General features: G+C 41.7%; 1 protein-coding gene across 10 annotated transcripts in view; it reads right to left on the bottom strand.

Moving 5' to 3' along the window:
• Positions 1-261: 261 nt before the first annotated feature.
• The window catches only part of EHF (ETS homologous factor), a 73,544-nt gene continuing 48,427 nt past the window's right edge, over positions 262-25,378 (bottom strand). For all 10 annotated transcript variants that reach the window (XM_074275087.1, XM_074275089.1, XM_074275086.1 and 7 more), the window contains 6 exons: positions 22,302-22,364; positions 19,762-19,830; positions 19,594-19,662; positions 10,016-10,075; positions 5,492-5,687; positions 262-4,813 (listed from right to left, as the gene is read on the bottom strand). In XM_074275087.1, coding sequence (XP_074131188.1) covers positions 4,714-4,813; positions 5,492-5,687; positions 10,016-10,075; positions 19,594-19,662; positions 19,762-19,830; positions 22,302-22,364 — 557 coding nt within the window. In that variant the 3' untranslated portion in view covers positions 262-4,713. The remainder of the gene's footprint in view (positions 4,814-5,491; positions 5,688-10,015; positions 10,076-19,593; positions 19,663-19,761; positions 19,831-22,301; positions 22,365-25,378) is intronic.

Raw genomic sequence — 25,378 nt, 5'->3', positions numbered from 1 at the left:
GGAAAATGAATTTCCTCCCCAGGAGCTCCCTACCCCAGGAATTCACAGGTCTCATAAAAATTGATTTACTGTTCAGCAGAGGGAGAGGTCTCTCTCACCCTCCTTTGCCTGGCCCTCCCAGAAAATGGATACCCAGCAATGACAACGTCGAGCACCTGGCTTCATTTCAATTTAATGAGTAAACTTCCTTCCTCTCTGCCCCTGCAAAAGTTCAAGCAAATTTCAAATCACCGATTCAAGAATTGCACACACATACACACATTTGTCGACTATTTCCCAGGTTGGTTTGTTTGGTTTTTAATTAAGGCATTTATGGCAACCGTAAAAATAAAGACATCATGCTGAGAAATACAGCTCTTTGGTGATACAGATTTTTTTAAAAGACGATTTTAACAGATTCCATTTAAAGAGCAAGATCCCTGATGAAACAGCGGCCATGGGGGTTGTTCCCCCACCCCTCAATTGTCAATACAGAAACCAGAGGGGAAGAAAAGCAAGGGTTGTCCAATTTACTAGAAAAAGACAAATCCCGGGTTATCTAAGCATGAAAAGGATTGTACATTTATTTCAACAACTAATGGGAGACCATCTTAAGAAAATGGTTTTGATTAATTGCTCTAGTCCATGTCCAAGAAAATGCTCCTGACAGCGAATGCAAAAGATAATCCTGTTCCAACATTGTCCGTTCAACAAGTATTTATTCAATGCCTACTATCTGCATAGGACAGGATGCGGTAGATAGATTTTATGTGTTCTATGCACATAGTAAGTGCTCAATAAATGCTCATTGATCTTGTTTCTTAAGGAAAATAGAACAACAGTATTTAGCACTTAGCATTTTACATGTACTATACATTTGAAAGACCACAGACTTGCAAAACCAGTCTACACATATATGCTAAAAGTTCTATTTCTAACCCTAAAGTTACTCTACATTATAAAAAAAACTAGAGCTTAGAAATGCTTTACATTTAAATAGCAATTTACACCATATAAACACATTCATCTCTTCATTGGTTAAAACTGGTCAAAGGTTCATTGCTGCTTTGCACACCAGGTTAAGAATCACAGTTTTAAATAAAGTAGTAAAATTTGTGTGTCCAACATGCATCTTCCTTGTTGACAAGATGAGTGTCTGGTTTCCTGTAACACCAGGTAAGAAGTCAAATATTGAAATCCCACAATGCTTTGCTCACAGGCTGATGGATTTTTCTTTGAGAAAGGGAAAAAAAAAACAACAACACAATCCTTTTTGCCACTGTCCCAAAGATGAAGCAATTTCCAAAGGATGCTTATTAAATTACACTTGAGCGCTTCCGATTCAACCCCTGATGACAAGGTCTTTCAAGAGATCAGAAGTAGCTAAGGCTACTCTTACAAAAAAATCAGAGGCTCCCTGTCTCAGAGAGAGACCACTCTCTCAGGCTAATGTCCTTCCAGATTCAACCAGTAATATCTCAGAAAATCTTGAGTTGGCAAGAGCATTCATTGTTTCAGAGAAAAACAAAAAAAGACAAAAGTATTTGAAGGGGCAATTCTTCCTCAGTTTCTGTGAAGGTCTCCTGGTCATCAGCATGAAGTTTCAAGCAGAGGCTTATGAGTCACTGAAGAAGGCACCTAGCTCCATTCAGTCCCAAGAACTCTTGAGCGTGTTGGCTCTGGGGGCAGAAATACTGGGTTCATCGGTGGGTGACCATCCGTCTGAGACTTCAATGTCTTCAGTGAAAAGCAAGATTGGTCCTCCCAGTTCCCTCCTCCCTCTAAATCTAGAAGTCTAGGAAGCTGTCAGTCGGGAGCCAGTTCTCCAAGGATCTGATCTGATAGCACCCTAGGATATCCCATCTTTACTCCTCCCCTTTTGGCACCATATTGAGAAGTATTCAGTTCTCGCTCTCAGCCGTGGAATTGGCACGGGTGCCTGCCTTGGTCAGCCAACCCAGATAAAATGCACAAAATCCAAAAGGAGACGATCGAGAGAGAAGCTGAAAACTTAATACCCCAACCTATTCAGATGGGGACCCAGGGCCAAGAAAGGGAATACTAGCAACAAATGAGTGGCAACCTTTTTACTCGAGAATGGGTTGGAATTCTCTAACTCTTGACCCTTGCTGCTTGGGGCAATTAACTGAGACACCGAGGGTCCTTCTCAGAAAAAGGTGGAAAGTCTCGGAAATGAGGAAATCAGGTCTTGTCTAAAATGCTGGTTTCGGACCGGGGGGCTTGGTACTCTGGCAACAGAGAATGATGATGATGATCAGGAAGAAGTCCAAAGAAAGGTCAAAAAGGACCATTGGGTTAAGCTGACTCTTCCTTAAAATTCAATGAGCATTTATTAAGCACCTAAAATATTCCAAGTCCTGTGCTAGGTCTTGGGAATACAAGGACAGAAAACAAAAAGTCTCTGCTTCAAGGAGCTAATATTCTACACATTTCAACACCCCCGCGTCCCCAAGACACACGAGTTATGAACATTTTTTGACGCTGGGAAATAAAAATATTGTGAATAGGTACTTTGGGTTAAGATTTGGTGAAGGAGCCTCAGAGCTTTTCCTTTATGCCTTTCTACCTCAAGGAGGAGGAAGCATGTTGTAGAGGACGGGGTAGGGCCCTGGCCAGTCAGGGGAACTGAATTCTAGTCCTTACTCAGCTAAATCTTCCATTGGACCCAAAGGCAAGTCCCTACATCTCTCCCAAGCGCCAGCTATAAAATGAGGTTGATAATAATAGTTGCCTAACTCCCAACTCACCAGGCAATTGTGAGGATCAAATAATAAACAGTATGGAAAGACCTTTGTTAAGTCTTAAAGAGCTATTTAATGTCAGCTATTATTTTTATGGATGCCCTGGGCAGGGCCACACCAGCTTTATCATTTTCTTGCCTCTTTTTTCAGTCACCTAGTAATTGTCAACGGAAAAACTACAGACCACAAAGCTACAAAACCGGGGCGAGACTGTGGCTGCCATCAGATGGAAAAATACAGTTCAGCCTGTCTAGGCCCCTTCTCTCACAGTCAACGCCCCCTCTTCTCACCCCCACCCTATTTTTAAACATTCATCCACCCATATTTATTGAGTGCCTACTGTGTGTTGGGGAATGAAAGAGAATTAAGGTCCCCTCTAATCTTGGTGACAACACATTTGGTCCTCCTCTTGCAGATCAGGAAAATGGGGCAGAAAAATGAGGTCAAGAAGACAAGTCAAAAACTAGAATAGGAACACTGGGTCTCTTCACTTTCCCCTTCCTATGAGCTAGCTTTCCAGACACCTTGGAAATAGTTCCACAACTGGAGGTGGTAACATAGCACAATAACTAAAAACAAAACAAAAAACAAACAAACAAAAAAAATAGGATCATAAAATGAGATGGGCAATGAATGTTAAAAAGACATCTAGTCTAAATCCCTCATTTTATGAAGGCCAGGCACAGAAGTGGCTGACCCAAAGTCTCTCTGACTCCAGTTCCAGCATCTTTTCCACTATGCCATATTACTTCTTTTGGTTGTGTGATTTCCTGAACAAAATGTGGAATGCCAGAGCAACCCAGAGCTAGAGTCAAAAGAGAAAAAACAGGAGAAATATCCATTTTCAAAAATTATTCTAGTCACCTTACACTCCCCCCCCACACATATAGCTTCCTTCCCCCAAATAATTGTGACTCCCTTTTGAAACTCTGCCAGAATCCTGACTTTCTTTCTCTATGACTCTTTCTCTTACACATCTTTTTCTCTCATGTGATATTCTAAAGGTTAATCCTTTTTCATTCTAAAGACAAATCTTTGGGCTTCTTCTCTCAGTTGAGCTAAAGGGCAGGAGATGACCTCAGTTCTGCTTCCCAAGTTGGGGCGCAGATGAACCTATAAATTACTCCTACAATAGTGTTCACTCCTACCGTCTACTCCACATAAAAATTAAAATGCGTACGCCCAAAGATGGACCCCAGGAAAAGAGGAGTCTCGCCAATCAGGGAGGAAAAGGGTAGTCTCTGCAGTAAGCTGATCTGGTTCAGAATCCCCATTTCAATGATTCTCTTACTCTTTCTCCCCCCACCACAGCGGAGCTGACACCATCTCTAGCCTCCAATCACTGATGACCCCAAGACCAAGTCCAATCTCCCAGCATCCTTCAGGCTCATCACTGTTGCTCCAGTAGGTTCCCAGCATATCGGAGATATGTCATTGGAGTCCAGTCAAACTGTTATATCCATCTCTCCCAAGAAGGACACTTGGCGTCCTCATGTACCGAGAACATATCACCTTATTCGGTTATCTTGCATTAAAAAAAAACAAACAACATTTAATGCCCTCTGATTTTTTTGTTTTTTGTTTTTTTTTCCTCGTCCTCTAGGCAGGTAGCAAAAGGTTGGGAACCATGTTATTCTTGCAACAGAAATGAACTTCACGACAAGAGGCAAAAATTGATCATAACCACATTCAGCATCATATTTCACAGAAAACTGTGTACGTTTTTTCCCCATACAGGACATACTTCAAAGTAACAAAATAATTTTAACTATAGTGTTCCTTCTTCCTGTTAGACGTAGATTGTTTCTTCCCTTATAGTACATAAATAGGAGAAAAGTAGTCTTTGAAATATTTACGTCCAGAGGTTCTTGACTTGTTGTTGGGTGTGTGTTTGTGTGGGTGTGCTTGTGTGTTTTGTGTGTGTGTGTGTGTATTTGTGTGAGTGTATTTTTTGGTTTTTGTTCCAACTGCCCTAATTTTCATTTTCTCTCCATCCCCGGGCATTCTTCCCAAATTTATACACTAGTCTCCGTCCATCCACACGTTCCAGGATTTCTCGTTTATAATAGTATCTGTAAGGAGGAAAACATACAAGAATAGTTAGGTCTGAGTTGGTGGGTCACTGAAGCACAGAAGACAGAGCTGGAAGTAGGGTGGAGCAGTTGGCACTTTGTCCCAAACCTCCAAAATTAAAGGGAGCTAAAATCAGGTTCAGGCCTTCAGCAACAAGCAAATGACAGAATTTAGCACCTTAGTTAGGGGAGAGCCATTCTCCCACCCCTCCCTCCAATCATGGCACGAAGCCAGGTTTTTCCCAAGGTGTCTGTCTCTCTCTCTGTCTCTGTCTCTGTCTCTGTCTCTGTCTCTGTCTCTCTCTCTCTCTCTCTCTCTCTCTCTCTTTCTCTCTCTCTCTCTCTCTCTACCGCTCCCTCCCCAACACATGCATTAAAAAGGACAGCTATTGACCCCTCCCTCAGCAGAGAGCAATCTTAATGCCATTATAGGATTACCAATTTAGGACCGGAAGGGACCTCATCTAGCCCAACTCCTCCATTTAACAGATAAAGAAACTGAGGTGGAGAGAGGGAAGGGCACTTTCCTAGGTCAGACTAGTCCCAATGCTGCATTGGGGTGAGGAGGGATCTGAATGTAGACCCTCTAACTCTGCAATCAGCCCTTTTCCCTTTGCACTGTCTTGTATGGCCCTGTAAGTGGTCATTCAGCTCTCAGCGTATTCTAGAACTGTTTACCTCATGGCTCGGCTGAGTTTTTCGTAGGTCATGCTGCTATTGTTCTTTTTCTTCCCCCAGAGCTGAGCCACAGCCTCCGATTTCAAGAACCTGAAGATACCTTCAGACCGGTCTTCCCACTTTATTAACCCTGGGTTTTTTTCGGGGTTGAGGAGAATATCTCGGATAAACTCCCACAAGTGAGTCCCTCGAGGGTCTAGGCAAGCAAGCAGAGACAATTGTCATGAGTTTTAACAATCACTACTATGAAAATAAGTGTGATGAGGGCAGGGACTATTACTTTCTCATATTGTTTTATTTTTCCAGTGACTGGCACACAGTAGGTACTTAATCAGTGCTTGTAGAATTGAAGGGACGCAAACTGAACTATTGCTTAGTGATTAGGGCGGTCTTCACACCTTTCTTCCCATTGTTCCTTAGTAGAACCCACGTCCCTTGAAAATAGAAACTGTTCTTCCTTATGTTTGTGTTTGTATTCCCTGTGTTTAGCACAGTGTCTGGGGCTTAATAAGTGCTTAATAAAATTTCTTGATTGGTGCTTATTCAGATGACAGTAAACTTGATAACCTTTCGGGTGTCTTTCATTTCTAAAATTGGATGATTCTATCCCCCTTCAACACGAGATAGGAGGATTGCTTGCCCTCTTGGGTGAAGGAAAGGGAGGGAGAAAAACAATGGAGATCAAAACCTTATAAAAGTAAATGTTGGAAATTGGCTTTTTTGGAAAAAACAGAATGCTATTAAGTGAGAGGAAAAAAATTAAAAATGCGTTCACCTCCAGAGAAAGAATTGATGGAATGTGATGCAGGTTGAAGCATACTTTCCTAAACTAAAAAAATAAAAAAGCATGGGATATGTACCTCAATTCATTTCAACAAGCAATTATTAGGCACCTACTATGTAAATGCTACAGTGCTGGAAACCTTTCAAAGATTGTGTTAGTTGAGGACAGAAAGGAAATGGAGCCTTTCCCTGCTAAATTCATCAAATCATTTTTACATTGCTTTTTGTTTCTACTGACATGCCCCTCAACTGTTGGTCCCCAGCTCCATATCCTCATATATCTATCAACACAAAAGACAATTTGTGAGGCACCTGTTCCATCTCCAATCTGGAAAACAAGTGTTTCTATCCTGGAGGGTCAAGGATCTTCGGGAAAGAGAAAAAAAAAAAAAAAAAACAGAGAGAGAGAGAGAGAGAGAGAGAGAGAGAGAGAGAGAGAGAGAGAGAGAGAGAGAGAGAGAGAGAGAGAGAGAGAGAGAGAGTCAGAAAAAGAGAGAGGAAAGGGGGGGAGTGAAGGATAAAGAAAAAAGAGAGGGAGAAAGACACACACAGAGAAAGGGAAGGAGTGGGAGGAAGGAAGGAAGGAAGAAAGGAAGGAAGGAAGGAAGGAAGGAAGGAAGGAAGGAAGGAAGGAAGGAAGGAAGGAAGGAAGGAAGGAAGGAAGGAAGGAAGGAAAGGAGAGAGAAAAAAAGAGGAGGGAGAAAGGAAGAAAGGGAGAGGGGGAAGGAAGGAAGGAAAGGAGGGAGAGAAAAAAAAGAGGAGGGAGAAAGGAAGAAAGAGAAAGGGAGAAAGGAAGAAAAGAGAAGGAAGGAAGGAAGGAAGGAAGGAAAGAAGGAAGGAAGGAAGGAAGGAAGGAAGGAAGGAAGGAAGGAAGGAAGGAAGGAAGGAAGGAAGGAAGGAAGGAAGGAAGGAAGGAAGGAAGGAAGGAAGGAAGGAAGGAAGGAAGGAAAGGAGAGAGAGAAAAAGAGGAAAGGAGAAAGGAAGAAAGGGAGAGGGAAGAAAGGGAGAGGGGGGAAGGAAGGAAGGAAGGAAAGGAGGGAGAGAAAAAGAGGAGGGAGAAAGGAAGAAAGAGAAAGAGAGAAAGGAAGAAAAGAGAAGGAAGGAAGGAAGGAAGGAAGGAAGGAAGGAAGGAAGGAAGGAAGGAAGGAAGGAAGGAAGGAAGGAAGGAAGGAAGGAAGGAAGGAAGGAAGGAAGGAAGGGAGGGAGGAAAAAAGGAAAGGAGAGAGAAAAAAGAAAGGAGGAAAGAAGAAAGGAAGGAAGGAAGGGAGGAAGAAAGGAGGGGGAAGGGAGAAAGGAAGGAAGGGAGAGAGCAGGAAGAAGGAAGGAGGGAGAGAAAAAAGAGAGAGGGAGAAAGAAAGGGAGAAAGAAAGGGAGAGAGCAGGAGGAAGGAAAAAAAGAAGGAAGGAAGGAGAAAAAGAAAGAAAAAAATACTACTTATCCCCAAAACTCCCTCTTTATACCTCCCTCTTAAGAGTTTCCAGGAGAGGGGCAGCTAGGTGGATAGAGCACCAGCCCTGAAGTCAGGAGGACTTTGAATTCAATTCTGACCTCAAACACTTAACACTTCCCGGCTGTGTGACTCTGGACAAGTCACTTAACCCCAATTGCCTCAGGGAAAAAGAAAAAAGTTTCCATGAGAGAATCCCAACTACACTAAAATGTAAACTTTAGGGAAGGTACTGCTTTGGTATTTCTTTGTATTCTTGGTAAGATAAGACACAATATCTTAGCATTTTGTCTTATCAGCGCACTTAATATTAATTGACAGTAGATGCTTAATTAAATGATTGTTAACTGGCTAACTTTAGCCAGAAAGTCTCACTTGTTGGACAACTTCCTTTAAACACATGGCCAAGTACTTGGGAAAAGGTCAGCATTTAAAAATGATCTTGTGATGAAGAGAGCCATCTACACCCAGAGAGAGGATTGTGGGAATTGAGTGTGGATCACAACATAGCATTTTCCCTTCTTTTGTTGATTTTTACTTGCATTTTATTTTCTTTTTCATGTTTTTTTAGTTTTTGATCTGATTTTTCTTGTGATTTTTCTTTCTCACTCATCTGCTGAATGACCAAGAATAAAACTTAAATGTAAGCTAATATGATCTCCTCAGGTTACTCTCATTTTTTAAAGAAGCAATTAGAATTAATTGACTTGCCCAGAGTCACATAGCTAATAAGTGTCTGAGGTCTGATCTCAGGTTCTCCTGATGCCAGGACCCGAACTCTATCTAGCTACCCTGGCGGCTCTCATTTCAAAAAACAGACACATATTGGGAAAGATGAAAGGTTCCCATCTTTTGTGGGGGACATTTGGGGGCCAACTGGTTCTCTTCAATGCTGGGTCACTAGTAATGGAAATATCATCAGTCCCCTTTTACAGATAAGGAAACTGAGATCCAAGGTGGGCACTCAAGATCACACAGTCAGTAAGTGGCTCGGTCACTTTCAGTATTAAAGACTAAATTTGTAAAAATGACTGAAACAGTCAGGTTCCATATTTCATGATCCCATCTGGTGTTTTCTTGGCAAAGATACCAAAGTGGTTTCCATTTTCTTCTCCATCTAAAGATGAGGAAACTGAGGCAAATGGGAATGTGACCTGGGCAGGGTCACACTGCTAGTAAGTGTCTGAGGCTGGATTTGAATTCTGGTCTTCCTGACTGCAGACCCAACACTTTATCCACTGAGGCACATGTCTTCAGTTTTAGTATGTGAATAAATCCTGGGAGTAGAAGGGGGAAATTCTAATCTTCCATGATTCCCTATGGACATAATTAGCAACCCCAGTTAGTACCACAAGTTACCCATAAACCTCTGCCTGACTTTTCTTGAGCAAAGAAGTGCTTTCTCTGCTCTCCATCTCCCTACTTATCCATTCATTCCACCATCATTCCACCTGTTTTTATTCATTCAATGAACATTTATTAGTACCTATCTTGTATAATTCTAGGGAGAATTTTTTTAAATCAGTTAAATCTTTACATATTATTTACTATTTTTGGCACCATGTACACAAGCACAAAAATAAAAGTCTTTAGTCTCAAAGTGGTTACATTCTACTGATCTAAACTAATATACAGCCCTTTTAGTCTAAAGGGTCACTAAGCCAAACACAGCTACATGTGATATCCAATATTCAATGATTATGTGCTTTAGAGCAGTAAGGAGGAGGGGATCATGTGAGGTCATGAAGGGACACTTACCAACCTCGGGCATCAGAATAGGCATCATGCCCAATATAATTCATAAAGAAATGTGGATTTAAAAATAATAATGTGGGGCAGCTAGGTGCCCTGAAGTCAGGAGGACCCGAGTTTGAATCTGATTTCAGATACTTAACGCTTCCTAACTGTGTGACCCTGGGCAAGTCACAACCCCAATTGCCTCAGCAAAAAAAAAAAAAAAAAGTACATAATCAGAAATAAATCTGAAAATCAAATCAGAATAATCAGAAAGAGAAAAAAAAGAATAGAGTGTTTGGGCAGAGAAAAAAAAAAGCATCATGTATGTTAGTGATATCTAAGTCAGACTTTTTGGAAATGGGTAGGGATTCAGCAGGGAAAGAAAGAAGGAAAGACAGAGAAACAGAGTAAGTAAACTTTGGTCTATTAGGGGAATAGAAAGGGGTCCATTGGGTAGGGACATGCTGTCCATAGATCTGTAGGAAAGGACTAGGAAGGCTGGGGGATGTTAGCCTTAAATGCCAGTGTTGGCTCCCGGTTCCAAGGGGACCACTTACTGTGCTTTTTGGTGTGAGATTTGGCTGGGTGCTCCTGCTCCTTTTTCAGATCAGGTGAATCTGTTCAGGACAGAGAAGACACTCAGGTTACATACTCTGCACCCTTCCTTTTCATTTTAATAATACAAAAATGCAAATGTCTGTTATAAAGAGAGACACCTTTCAAAATGAGGCAGACTCTTTTTTTTTTTCTTTCTGGCATGCAAAGTTATATTTTAATCAGCCTGACAAAGGAGCCATTGATGGGGTTTGGGTGACTACAGAAACATATAGATTAGTTTAACAAAGGTATGACTCACTGTGGGCCCTGTGCCTGTCACCAAGGAGAAAAAAACCCCGACCGAGACATAGCTAAAATCAAGTTAAAGTGTAAAATTGAGAGGCAAAATTGGAGGTATCATGTGTGTTGTCTGGGAGACTTTATATTATGGAGATATTTAGAGAGACTGTACAAAGAATGAGTATAATAACTACCTCAACGCTGAGCTCCACCCCCTCCCAACCCATTTTTTTGTAAAGCATTGCCTCAAATAAAAAATAATCCCCAAGCCGGTCCTATCCAGAAAAGTGGTACAGAGAAGTGGCTATTAAGACTGGCAGTCAGAGCATTCCCTTCTACCCCCAAACCTAGAATTCACTGGTATCTGCATTAAGGGATTATGGGGTGACAGGCTTCAGACACAAACTGCACTGAAGCACTCTGGGCCAGTTCCCATAGATGGACCATTCCACCTGACCGAGCCTCTCTATACCCAAGACTTTTCATGGTTCCCACAAGGATCCTGTGCAAGGCAGAGCCAGACGGGAAGGGGTGAAAATTGGTCAAGACGTTATGCTAATTGTTTGTATTTCTATACCTCTTCATTTTATCATCTCATTTACTTCTCATGATCACCGAGAAAGGTCAGTGCTATTAGTGACCCCATTTTACAGGTAGAGAAACCAAGTCTCAGTAACAGGTCACAATGCTAATAAGAATCTAAGGAAGAGTTCAAACTGTAATGTTCCTGATCCCTATTCTGGCTCTGCCTCTCTTTCCTGGGCAGATCACTTAACTCTTTTTGACTCAGTTTCCTCATCTGTAAATAGGAAACCACTTGTATTTTTGCTAAGAAAATCCCCTGAATGAAAAGTCACATAGAGTCAGACAGGACTCAATCCACATCTCCATTAAGGTGCTAACCAGATGTCTCTTCAAAGCACTGAAATGATCTTGGCAGCTAGGAGACCATGTCAGCCCAAAGGAGAACAAATCCAAGTGGGTCCTGATGCAGTGCGACCAGCACTTGGACCAGCCAAGTCAAGGAGAGAGGGTCAGTCAGCTGCCAGGTAATTATTTGGGCCACAAATGTGGCTCTAAGACATGACCTCAGGGGCAGCTAGTGGCGCAGTGGATAGAGCATCAACCCTGAAATCAGGAGGATCTGAGTTCAAATCTCAGACACTTAACACTTCCTAGCTGTGTGTCCTTGGGCAAGTCACTTAACCCCAATTGTCTCAGCAAAACAAACAAACAAACAAAAAAGACCTGACCTCCTGGCTGTTCCCCACACAAAGTAACACATCTCTACAGTCTGGACATTTTCACTGGCTGTTCTCTATGCTCAGAATGTCCTCCCCACTCAACTCCATCTTCTGGCTTCCTCAGCTTCAAGCAAGTCCCAGATAAAATCCCTCCTCCCACCAGAAACCTTTCCCACTCTCCTTAAGGTCAACCTTTTCCCCTTCTGTTGTTCACTTCCAATTTTTCCTGTATGTACCTTGTTTGCACAAGGTTGTTTACACATACTTGTCTCCTCCATTAGACTGTAAGGTCCTCGAAGGTAGAATAAATGCTTGCTAACTTTGGTAACTGAAAAACTTTTTAAAGATACATCTCTGTAGATAGGTTATATGGGAATTTGTCTTCCTTGATGATCTAGATTGGTTATAGGGATTTCTTTTTCTTTTCCAAAGGGGTAGATTTAGATGGGGAGAGAAAATAAGCCCTTGATAAATGAAAAAAGGAAAGTTTAATTAAACTACAGGATGTGGTCAGAGCTGCTGGAGATAGGAAGATCTGAATTTAAATCCAGCCTCAGACACTTACTAGCCGTATGATCTTGGGCAAGTCATTTCACCCTGTTTTCCTCAGTTTCCTCATCTATACAATGAGCTAGAGAAGGAAATGGCCAACCCCTGGAGTATCTTGGCCAAGGAAACCGCATGAATGGGATCACAGAGAGTCAGACAAGACTGAACAATAGCAAAACGGGGATAAGGATAGCATCTCTCTCTCTCAGGCTTCTTGTGAGGATGAAATAACAAGTGAAGTAGGGTTTAAACCTAGGTCCTTTGCCTGCAAACTCTCTCCCTCAGCACACCTGGCTCCTGTGAAGGGACCAACCAAATAAGGTCCCCACAACTCCCTTCTCCCCTTCCCTCAGCATCTGTTGCTTTCTCTTGAAGATGCAAAGGTTAATTCCCAGGAATATCTGAGCCCTCTATCTTCTCCTCTGCTGGGCAGGAGGTAGCAGGGCGAGGGAGATTGCAACACTCCCCAGCAGGATGTGACAGTGTCGCAACTGCCTTGGCACTGCCCCATTGACACAGAGTGATACATCATGGTGACAGGTCAACGCTGCTGCTCCCTAGACAAAGAGCCGTGGTTACCCGGAGAGCAGTGTGTGGCAACAGGAGCTTTCTAAGTTGGGATGCACAGAAGGCCTTTCAGAGCCAGGGCTGGGCCCGGGGAAAGGGTTTCTCTTCTCAACCGCCGTACATTCCATGGTTTCTGTGCAAAGCTGGGGCTTAACCAGACGGGAGGAGACAGGGTTCAAATTCAGCTTCGGGTGCTTGCTAGCTGTGTGACCCCTGGGGAATCCCATTAAGCTCTTTAAAATTCACTTCCTTCATCAATCAAATGGGGAAAATGGTATCTATAGTATCTGGAGTTATGAGGACAAAAATGAGAAAATCTACACAAATCACTTTCTATCCCACAAAGCATGAAAAAATGTCACTTATTGTTGAAGAAAGGACAGCATGTCAGCTCTTCTTTCCTAAGGCTTAACTTTCATAAGACCCAGGTTCCAATCCCTATTCTGGTGTTCGCTACTTTTGAAACAATAGACAAGTGCCTCAGTTTCCTCATCTGTAAAATCTGTAAAAATAAAAAAAATTGACCAAGAGATCAAAGAAAGAGGAAAGAACCCCTATGTACAAAATTATATCAGCTCTTTTTGCGGTATCAAAGAACTAGAAATAAGGGGAAAGATGGGGAGTATCTGAACAAGTTATGGAACAAAAATCTAATATAAATAAAGTTATGGCATATATGGTATATAAATAGAATATTAATTATGCCGTAAGAAATGATGAGACCATTAAAAAAAAAAAAGCTGAGATGTGTATGATACAGAGTGAAGAACAAGCTATACATAATAACAACCTTATAAAGACATAAGAACTCTGATCAGCACAGTGACCAAGTAGAATTCCGGTGTCGATAATGAAGTAAATGATGCTCACTCATGACAGAGAGACATTTTTCAGAAAAAAAAAAACTGAGATATCTCTGAACTGATACAGAGCGAAGCAAATAGAATCAGGAGAACAATTTATAATCTAATAACTACCTTATAAAGGCATAAGAACTCCGATCAACACAGTGACCAAGTAGCATTCCAGTGTCAATAAAGAAGCACATTACCCCCATTCCTAACAGATTTTTCTTTAACTTGAGTTCTGCATGAATTCTGCCTGACTAAAAAAGATTTTATTTTTTCTTCCCCTTTCTGACAATTTTATCTTGATGGGGATAGAAAGAAAAATGAATTTTTGTTAGGTTAAAAAAAAAAGAAATTGAAAACTAAAATAAACTGAGGGAGTTGAACTATCTCTACGGAATTCCAGGTCCTTTCCAATTTTGTCCCCTGGTCTTCCTGTCACAGGGCCCCTCCATACCTAGAGGCCCAGCAACAAGGCAGAGGATTTTAAACTGCAAGTGTTAGAACACGACTCCGGCCCCACAACCCAGCTCACAGCAGAGATTAGGGGTATTTGCATATGATTCAGCTGTGAGCAATTTCTTTACGGGATATACAAATTTCAGTGTTATAAAGAGGCTGCAACGCCCTAGCTTTAGGCCCAACAAGCCAGTGGATAAACACATCAAGTCAGAATTGGCATGACAGGGCTCCAGGACTATCAAGCTCATCAAGAATACTGGCAAGGCTTTTATGAAAATGGGCAGATGTCAGAGAAATCAAAACAAACTCAACTTCCCCCACCTCCACTTATCACAGAGGGCATCAGTTTAAGCCAGGCTCCACCTTAGTTCTGCTGGTTAATTGTCCTCAAATATAAAAAGATCCTCAAATCCTAGCACTTTTTATGAGGGCTTGAGATTCAATAATGGAACCTGCCAGTAATGGCAGAAGGGTGGGACGGTTCTGGTCCGGGCTAGCTCCATTCCCACGTGAGCCCCCATTGGTCACTTGGGGAAGGCAATTCAACATAATGGATGGAGTCAAGTAGACTCAAGTTAAAATCCTACCTCATTTATTTCTTCTTCTTCTTCTTTTTTTTTTTTTTGAGGCAACTGGGGTTAAGTGACTTGCCCAGGGTCACACAGCTAGGAACTGTTAAGTGTCTGAGACCTGATTTGAAATCAGGGCCTCTTGACTTCAGGCTGGTGTACGACCTAGCTGCCCCCCCACCTCATTTATTAGCTCTGTGTTTTTAATCAATAAAATGTTTTTAATCAATAATCTGAGGTCCCTTGGAGCTCTTAGATTCCAAACTAGATAATATTTGTAAAGTGCTTTGAAGAATACCTGCCACATAACACGTACTAATTGCTTGTTCCTTTCCCTTTCCCTAGAAAGTCCTAGACATAGTCATAGAATTAGAGATTTAGGGCTGGAAGGGTCCAATCTCAGAGATCGCCCACTGTTGCTAATTCTAATTTATGCTAAGTCTGGATTGTTTGTACACCATTGTTTGTACATTGTCTCCTCATTAGACTGGGAGCTCATTGAGAACAGAAACTGTCTTTTAGTTTTCTTTGTGTTCCCAGAGCTTAGGACAGTTCTTGGCCCATAATAAATGCATAATCTATGTTTGTTGACTGACTGATCTTATCTTTAATAATAATATTTAAATAATTAAATAAATATTTGAATATTTAAATAATAATTAGTATTTATAAGAGCTTTAAGATTTGCAAATATAATATTTAAAAATCTCATCCTATTTGGAGCTCACAACAACCTTGGCAGGAAGGCACTATCATTATCCCTATTATATATATACAGAGAGAGAGAGAGAGAGACAGAGACAGAGACAGAGACAGAGAGAGAGACAGAGACAGAGAGAGAGAGAGAGAGAGAGAGAGACAGAGAGAGAGACAGACAGACAAACAGAGACAGAGAGAAACTGAGAGAGAGAGACAGAGACAGAGAGACAGAGACAGAGAGAGAGAAAGAGAGACAGAGAGAGAGAAAGAGACAGACAGAGAGAGAGAGAGAGAGACAGAGACAGAGAGACAGAGAGAAAGAGAGAGAGAGACAGATAGAGAGACAGAGAGAGGAGAAAGAGACACAGAAAGACACAGAGAGAGAACACTGAGGGAGGCAGAGATTAAGTGAGTTGCCCAAAGTCACACAATTAGGAAGTATCTGAACTCATCTCTTTTTGACTCTTTTTTCCTTCATTCTCTAAAGCAGAGAGGGTGCCAAGATTTCCATAGTTTAGCAAAGGCAAGTTTCCCAGGCTCAGGGCATTAGGACTATGCCCTCAGTTCCACTTAACATTTTGAGCTATTGTATGGTTCAAATTCATTCTTCCTTTCTAAAGAAACCCATTAGGGAAGTGGTATTAGGTCAGGACTTCTGGGAAGAAATAAAAACTGGGCTCTCTCAAGCCAGGTCCTCAGTGGGAACAGCCACAGCCCAGTCTGGGTGTCAGAGCGCAGAAGGATCTCAGAAATCATCTCTTTTATAGATAAGAAAATTTCAAAGGGAACAACTGCCTCTCAAGTGACCCATTCTCTGGGTGACGGAACTGGGACCAGAAATCTGATTTTCAGAGCTTTTTCCATCGCACCACACTACTCCTCAGCACAGGCACAGAGAAATTCCTTATACTCCATTCAGTCTGGCCGATTTCTGATCTTTTTAAGAATATATAAAATAAAATCCCTTGGAATTACTAAGGAAAGCAATTATCTTAAAATATAGTTATCAAAATGTGTTTATAAACAAGTTCACAGAAACTAGGTGAAAACCCCTAGAATTTGTAATGGAATATTATTGTGCTGCAAGAAATGACAAGCAGGATGATTTCAGAAAAATCTGAAAAGACTTACATGAACTGATACATAATGAAGTCAACAGAATCAAGAGAACACTGTATACAGTGATACTGTTTGATGAAGAATTGTGCATGACAGTTATTGTCAGCAATAGAGTGATCCAAGGCAATCCCAAAAGTCTAATGAAAAAGCCTGCTATCTACTTCCAGAGAAAGAACTGATATTGACTGAATACAGGCTAAAGCATGCTATTTTTCACTTTCTTTCATTTTTTCCCTCTAAAGAGTCTTCTTGGACAAAATGACTAATATGGAAACTTTTTACATAATTGCATATGTATAAACTATTTCTGATTGCTTATCCTCTCAAGGAGGGAAAGGAGGAGAAAGAGAGGAACAGAATTTGAAACTCAAAACTTTAAATAAAAATGTTTTTAAAAACATTTTTATTTAAAGTAGACATGAAGAGGGAAATTATTCCAGACAGGAAGAACCCTTATTCCAGGAACCCGTTTCAGGAGGGAGTAGGTAGAGATAGCAATAAAAAAGGAAAAGAAAAGAAAGAGAACCAATTAAACTTTTAAAAATATACAGAAGAAAGTAAAAAGCAGTTCTGAAAATGACAATTAGAGCAGCTTTGGTATTATTGTGGTAAATGTAATATACACTTAAAATTGTAAATAAGAGAAGTTCATTATTTCACAATCATAATCCTTTTTCTGTTCTTTGTATTTTGAAATATTTGAACTTGTTCAATTCAGAATAAAAATGAGGGGGGGGGGGCTTAAAAAAAACCAAAACAACTCGGTTCTTCTAATGCCAAATCACACTGCCTCCCAAAGCATAGTTTCTACAGGACAGGAGATCTTTTCTGGTCCCCCACATTGCTAGCCCATGGTCACTCCCATCTATTCTATTTGTATCTATTTTTAGGCTCCTCAATTAGAAAGTAACCTCTTTGAAGGCAAGGAATACTTCATTTTCTTACCTTTGTATCCTCAAAGTACTGACTATGCAGAAAGTACTTAATAAATGCTTGTTGAAAAAAACTGAATATAAAAAACACTTGCCTATCGACTGATTTTCTGCCTTAACATCCTTGACTAAAATGCACTCCAGAGTCCTCCATTCTCTCTCCTTCCTCCGGAAGATTTCCCTTGCTGAATGACCCATCATTCCTTCTATGAATATTTCTAAAGTCTGTTCTAATTCTGATTACTCTGCTGGCCTCCATCACTCTACTTATCTGTGTACATCATTTTATCCCTCCCTACATCCTCAAAAAGATACTCCAAGTGACTTAAAAGCAAGGATCAGTTCCTTTCAATTATAACCTCAGTACCTAGCCCTGTATTTTACTCAAAGTGGGTCCTCAGTAAACTTTGCTGAATGGAAATCGAATGAAATACCCCAAGCCGGATTCGTAAGGAGGAAATTATAGATTCACAGATGGGAAAACTAATTTGGGACTGGAACATTCGTTCTCATTCCTTTAGCCTGAGCAAATCTTGCGCCACTGAGAGCAAACAGACAAGTAGGCACATGGATTAAGGGACTAAGATCAGGCTATCTGTTTATCTCTCCAGTTTGCCTGGACAAAGACTCTTCTTGACATACAATAGTACTGGATGGCAACCCAAGGAGAACCAGCCCTGAGTCCATGCCATGAGGAGAAGCAGAAAGGATTTAGGGAGGGAAGACAAGAGTGGGGAGAAACACCAATGGAAACGAGAAGGGTCATCAAGGGTTTGATGGGCTATCTTTGCCCCAGAGAAGCAGGGAATGGAAGATAAGACAGGGAAAGGAGAGCTCTAGCAATAGAACGAGCTGCCTTGAGACACACTATGACAGAGGGACTTCAAAAAGAGGCAAGAAGAGGTGACGTATATCAGAAAGGCTCATAGATTTGGAGCTGAAAGTATTGAGTCCAACTGCCACATTTTACAGAAAGGGAAACTGAGTGGACAATTTGGGGGGTTTTCTTGTACTTGTGTTTTATAGTAATTCATCTATAGTAAATAGCTAGTAAATGTCTAAAATGAGATTTCTATTCTTTGAAATCCCTTCGAATTCTGAGACTCTATAATTCTGTACATCCATGGATGTGGGGGTGGATTGAGACATCTCTGTCTCTCCACTACCAAGCCTTTTTTTCATTTGGTACTCACACAACTGATAGGTCCATGGACCAATGGGCAGTAGCATATGGCCGGGAGTAAGGAAGACCTAAGTTCAAATGTGATTTTAGATCCTTATAGTATGACCCTGACCAGTCACTTAAACCTGTTTGCCTCAGTTTCCTTAACTGTAAACTGAAGACAAGAATAGCACCACCTCCGCGATTTCTTTAAGGATACATGAGAAAAATCACTGAGAAGATCTTAGCACAGTGCCTGAACACAGGAAGCACTAGATAAATGTAAGCTATTAATATATCAGCAACATACTGTGTTCAGCACTAACGCTTTATAAGCACCTTGGGGAATGACTAATATAAGGCATCAGGGCTGGCTCTGAAAGGAGGCAGAGTTGGCAGCCACCCCCATTGGGGTGATTCCAAGAGTTTATTCAAAACTATTATGCCCCTCACTTACAATACAAATACCTTGCTTATAACTGAAGTTCCACAACTTGAGATCCAATCCTTTGGCTTAAGGCATTCACACACTCAAGGAATGTTAAGCCTCAAAGGGCCTTTTGAAGCCACTTAGTTCAATCCCTCTTTTTATGGGGAGGTGGAGGGCTGGGGGAGGGGGATTGTGGGATGGCCCACAGGTAAGTTGTAAAACTGGAACTGGAACTTAAGGTCTGCGACTTCGAGTCCCAGTATTCATTCCAACATGGCGGGAGTCTTCCCTGCATTTCTTCTCCTGAAATGCAGACGTCGAGACATCACTTTCAGTGCTACCCTAATTTATACTTTAATGGGAACACTTCTACAGATTTCTTTGCTGAAAGCAGATTTTGTTTGCTCAGGATAAATACGAAGAGGTGGACAAGAGCATCAGGACAGTAGGGAAGACAAAGAAGATTCAAAAGACTGACAAAATCTATTTAAAAGTTATTTGTTCTGAATATCAGAGATCTCCTTGGAAATAACTGCCCTTCCCTGTAGCCATTACATAAGGAAAACTACAGCAAAAGTGAGACCGGCTACACCAATCTTTCTTTAAGAAGCAAAGGAAATCAGAAATTGAATGAAATACCCCAAGCTGGATTCGTAAGGAGGAAATTATTGATTCCCAGATGGGAAGGCTAATTGTGAGAGGGAATGGCAATCTTACCAATCGGGAGGTGGCCAGTGGTTGTCATAGAGATTTGAGCTCGGCAGAAAGTTTTGCTGTCCATCATTTCTAAATCAAAGAAAGACAATGGAAGTTTAGGAGCTAGGACCTTACAAAATGGTATTATGGGTACTTTGAAAATGACCCAAATGGTAGGATGGTAGTTACCTACTGTGCTACCATAGTTTGTGTCGTATAAATAATTATCTTCTTTCCAAGTGGTCATGATGGAAGGATCTGAAAGGAAAAAGAAGAAAAGGGGGGAATTCAGAGAGGCAAGGGAAAAAAACTTTTGTGAAGTCACCAGCTTTGTGACTTTCGAGCTCATAATGCCTTTCCCTAGCCACCAATCCTCTCTATGTTTTGTGTCCACCATTAGAATATAAGCTCCTCAAAGGCAGGACTGTCTCTCCTTTTGTATTCATTTTATCCCTGGCACGTACCACAGAGCTTAAAATATAAGGATAGGGACTAGACATGGGATTTCATTGATTATAGGGAACTCCCAGATGAGTGAAACTGGCCTCTGTCAATGCATTTGGGCATCCTCTCTGAAATATACCATCTAGAACTCAGAAAGTAAGTGACTTGGCCAGAGTCACACAATCCATCTATCTCAAAAGCAGAACTTGAATCCAGGTCTTCCTTCCGGTCTTGAACCCAGGACCAGATTTCTAGGCATTATGTCACGTGTCATAATTTCTTAATGTTTTTGTTCATTTCATTCAAATATCTCCTGACTTTCTACCTGACATATCACACACTATCCTTTTCTGAGCATCAATCATTTTCAACATATGGGGCTAGGAGAGGGTTTAAGGGTAACTTTTTCAGGACAAATTTGTATAATTAATAAGTAGTAATCTTTAATACATTTTCTTATAATTATTTTGAGCCCAGTCTCTTCATCTGGCCAAGTCCATCACATCCTCACATCAGCCCTGACTGCTGACACCTTTAAGTATCTCCAGTTAGCTTCAGGGGGATTCAGATTTTTTTTTTTTTAAGTGAAACTAATCTTAATCCCTTTTAATTTAAAAAAAAAAAAAAAAAGAAAAGAAAAAATCCATTTACACCATGCAGCATGTTAAGGAGGGGAAGAGTGTGCAAGAGCAAATAAAAATGTCGGGAGCCAGATGTCCCAATCCTAGAAAAAGTTAGAATGTCTTTCTTTCCACAGCAGATCCGGGGGCCGGAGGAACGCCTCTTCTCAACCCTGAGTGTCCTTTTAAATTTCTGAATCAAAGATAAACTCCCTTCTACCCACCCAAAGTGAAGCCCAAATCTGTAGCATCCCCCAACTCTTGGCTGGTCTCCAAAAAGAAACTTCCCCTCCCAATTGTTGGAGCTCTGCTAATACCGGTAACTAATTAGGTGTTTAATTTATTTTGATTTTGATTTTTGATTTGGAGATATGAAAAGACCTCTCCCTCTGCATCCCCACAGAACAAATTAAAGAATATTTCTTCCCAACTGGAAGGTCTACACCAGACAGAAGACCTGGAAATGAATCCACTCTCAAGTGGGAGACCACACTATCTATATGACCGTGGTCTATCGTGAACGCTCTCTCTGGGCCTCAGTTTCCCCATTTGTCAAATAAGGCGGTTGGACCAGAGGTCCCTCCTCGCTCCAAGTCTGTGATTCTCTGAGATCTTCATTTTGTTTTTACTGCATAAATCATATGAAATCTGACTCACTGCCTAAGTCCTCCTGTTTACGACATAGGGATTTAGCTGGTATCCTAACTAATAGCTACATGTTGGGGCACCCCAAGCTCTAGCTCCTTGGGTTACACCCTCTTCTTGTTTGGTCACCCCGTACATCTGTTGTTTTGGAAAGCAAAGCCAGCCCAGGAGGTTTGGGGGTGTTGCCCCCTCTTGGAACCTTCTCTTCTCCCCCCCCCCTCAAGGATAAACCAGCCTCTCCACCCTTTAGCTTAACTCTCCTGAGCTGGTACCACAAGAAAGTTGGGGTGCTCAGGAAGAACGGGGCTCTCTGGGACTTTCCCTAAAACACTACCTTTGGGGTCACTGAAGGGAGGGGCTTATACTCCAGGGGAGCCAGAGCTCAACCAGCCTCAGAGGTGGGCTCAGTAAGTAGAGATGGAAGTATATGGAAGGGCGGTCGAGGTCTAATTAACTTAGCTCCTTTTGGTTTTACCTTTAATAATGGGGAAGTAGCTGTCTGGTAAAGGAGTAAATCCAGGTACCCAGCCAGTTTCTATCATGCATGATTCACAAAGCACCTGGGGGCCAAATTCTGGCCTCGGGCGCCTGGAACAAAAGCCCCACTCAAGCTAGTGACAGATTCTTCTTCCCTCTTCCCTGGCCCCCAACTAATCAGGGATACCAAGATCTTGAGTCAAAGGGCCTGTGATTGCTGCCTGAGTGAGCTTAGGTAAGTCACTGTACCTTTTCCCTGCCTCAGTTCCCTCATCTGTAAAACAAGGAGGCTAATCGAGAATTTTTGCCAGGAAAACTCCAAATAGGGTCACAGAGAGGCAGACAGGACTGAAAAGACTCGACGACCACAGCAACAACAATACCTATAATACCCGTTTCTCATGAAGCTCAAGTGAGGTAATTTAGAGAAAGTATTTTGCCAATCTTGAACCACAATATAAATGTCCGCTATTTTTAAGTTCTTTCTCTCTAATTCATCATTCTCCACAGGGATCTCTCCCCCAGGAGTCAGGTAGTGCTCACCTGCTTGCTCTGTCTTCACGATGACATTGTGGGTGGACTGGAACGGATCGCTGCCACACTGGCCTGTGGGGGACGGTTTGACAAGGTTAAAGTGATGGGAGACCAAGAAGAAAACCCAAGCTCGTGACCCTCCCTGGATGGGGTCAGGGCCACACTTGAAGAGTCTTGACCTGAGATGCGTTTTATTCAAAGGACCTCAACAGCTCCCACTAGGGCAAGCAATCAGCCCCTTGGAGGGCTCTCCTTCCTCATGAAAGCACTTCCAATGACATGTCTGCGGATATCCTATACTCTCCCAGTAGAATGGAAACTTCTTGAAGGCTGCATAATATGGTGGAAAGAATGCTGAATTGAATAAGAGGAACAGAGCTGGGAGCCCAACTCTGCTCATTGCTACTGTGTGACTTCAGGGAAACCATTTAGCCTCAGTTCTTCTGCCTAAAAATGAGGGAATTAGATGTATTTAGCCATTTTGAACCTCAGTTTCCTCCTCTGTGAACTGAAGAAGTTCCCTTTGTGATTTTATAGTCCTGCATTGGACACCCCTAGATTATGGGGAAAGGGACAGCAAGCAGAGGAGTGAGCTGGAGGAAACGACCAACAGGTCAATCTCACATTCCCATGGGGGCTTTTGTCTTGTCTCCTCAAACCCGGCACATCATCCTCCCGTACAGGGAGAGACCTGTGACCCCATGCGTGGAAATATATTCCTCACGATGACAGAGATCACCGTCACCCATCTGTGCCCAATCTGAGCAACTTTTGTCCGAGTCCTCACGGAATCCACCCAACATGTCAATCAATATGCTGGTATCCAGAGAATATCACAGCACAGAATATTGAATGTTAGTCACATGAAAAAGCACAGTCACCGGCACACAGTAAGCATTTAATAAGTGCTTCTTTCCTTTTTGCCTCTTTTCCCTGCTTCTTCTCTCCCTTCCCTTTCACCCCTTCTTTCTTTTGTTCCTTTCCTTCTCCCCTTCCCTTCCTTCTTCCCTCATTTGTCCTGCCTTTCCTATCTCTTCCATCCTTTCCTTCCTTTTCCCTTTTTTTCTTTTGAATTATACTGCCCTATAGATTAGTGTAGAACAATTGGCCTGGTCTCCCAAGCTTCTACAACCCTAAGAAGAGTTTCACTTCTGGTTAAGACAGCCCTTTAAAGGGCCACAGCCTTAGAATAAAAGCCCCTGAAGAACGAAAGCTTCCCAAGGGCAGGGACTAGAGCTTCACTTTTGGTTTTCAATCTAGAGTATTAGCTTATTATGTCCTAGAATTGGAGGTCCTAAGAAACCCTTGTTGCTCGATCAATTTACAGCCAGCTCTTCTGAAGACAGTGAGTCTCCATTTATACAGGAATGGGTAAATCCGGGGGAGCACAATAAAGCTTGTGCCGGCTCTCTCTTCTGTCTCCTCCCACAGGATGCCAGCACAGAGCTAGGCACACAGTGGTGACTGACCGAGCTATCAATTTAGATTTGTCCTAAGGGATGAGAGCCCAATGAGAAGCGGCCACGTGTGACGCTCTGAGTTCAAGTCTCAGCACTGCCACGATCTGTGTGACCGTGGGCAAGCTCTTGTCTCTATCTGGACCTCATGTTCCTCCTCTGTAAAATGACAGGGTTGGACTTGATGATTTTTAAGATCCCTTCCAGCTTTTAAATCTATGACACAATGACATCCCCAGGGTTCATTCAGGCCATGGCTTGAAAAAAATAAATTTTAATTGGGGGGCGGGGAAGGGAAGGAAGGCTTTTTATTTCATGGTGGAGTCCTCAGGTTTATTTTTAGTGTCTTGTTTGGTTTGGTTCTAGTTTAAAAAAATAATAATAATAAATGAAATGAGCAACCACTGTGAGCTGGGTGCAAAGGAACGAGGGAATGAGTGACAGACGATGAGCTCATCCAACATGGCGGTGGGGCCATAGAGGGGTGGAATGTTCCTGAACTGACACGGACAATCTCTCCCTTGGCTCTCAAGTTCCTTTTGATGGCAGCTGTCAAGAATCTGAATCTCATTCTTATCTGAGGAGTCAACAAATTCCAAATCCCCAGTTTAGCAGTGGAAACAATGGCTCCATTAATAAGGAATCAATTCCCGTGCCTTTAAAGCGAGGTCTTTTTCCAGAGCTCGGAGAGAAGGTTCCATTTAGAGCATGTTACCTGGAAGTCCTTAGTTTCTTAATATTGGATGACTTTACATCGGTGTGTTCCAGGTTAATTCCCTCTTGCTTTAAATGACACGTAAGTCCAGTAAAATGTACGCACTTTGAGGGTCTTGTTTTGGTGTTTATTTTCATTCATGTACCCCCTACAAAAAGCATCTGGAAGGCAGCCAATTAATGGAAAAAATAAGACCCTTGCTCCATTGCAGAGGTGGACATGGAATGCACCAAATATCAGACTTTCCCCTCATATGTTGATTAGTTTTGTTAATTTTTTTTCTCCAATTTTTTTTTTTGTTTGTTTGTTTGTTTTATTTAAGGGATAGGTCTTGTGAGAAGGGAAGATCATGTTGGGAAATAAAAAATGATATAAAATCAAAAGGTAACAAAAAAAAGTTTAAAGGGGAAGAAGAAAAGAACTGTTAGGATTATTCAAGCTGGCAGGGACCTTGGAGGTCACGTAGTCTGATCTCTTCTTGTCACAGATAAGAAAATAGAGGTTCAGGTTAAATGATTTGCTTAGACTGGTAGCAGATGAAAGAAAGTCTGGAGTTGGAACCCAAGTCCTATGATTTCAAATTCAGCACTTTTAATTCGCTACCCTAACTGCCTTTAAAAACAATCAAGATAATTTTCAATCAGTATTTGGAAACGTGAACATTAGGAGACTTGGGATGGAAAATGCCATCTATATCCAGAGAGAGAACTATGGAGACTGACTGTGGTTTGAAGTATTTTCACCTCTTTTTTGTTTGTTTTTTTCTTTCTCATGGTTTTTTCCCTTTTGGCCTGATTTTATTATTATTTTTTTTGCCCGTGACAAATATGGAAATATGTTTAAAAGTATTGGACATATTTAATCTATATCATATTATTTGCTATCTTGGGGGGAGGAAAGGAAGGAAGGAGAAA

This window comes from Sminthopsis crassicaudata, chromosome 6 (assembly GCF_048593235.1).
Source record: "Sminthopsis crassicaudata isolate SCR6 chromosome 6, ASM4859323v1, whole genome shotgun sequence".
NCBI lineage: Eukaryota > Metazoa > Chordata > Mammalia > Dasyuromorphia > Dasyuridae > Sminthopsis > Sminthopsis crassicaudata.
Note: the sequence above shows the minus strand (reverse complement) of the source record. Positions and strands in the feature narration are given on the sequence as shown.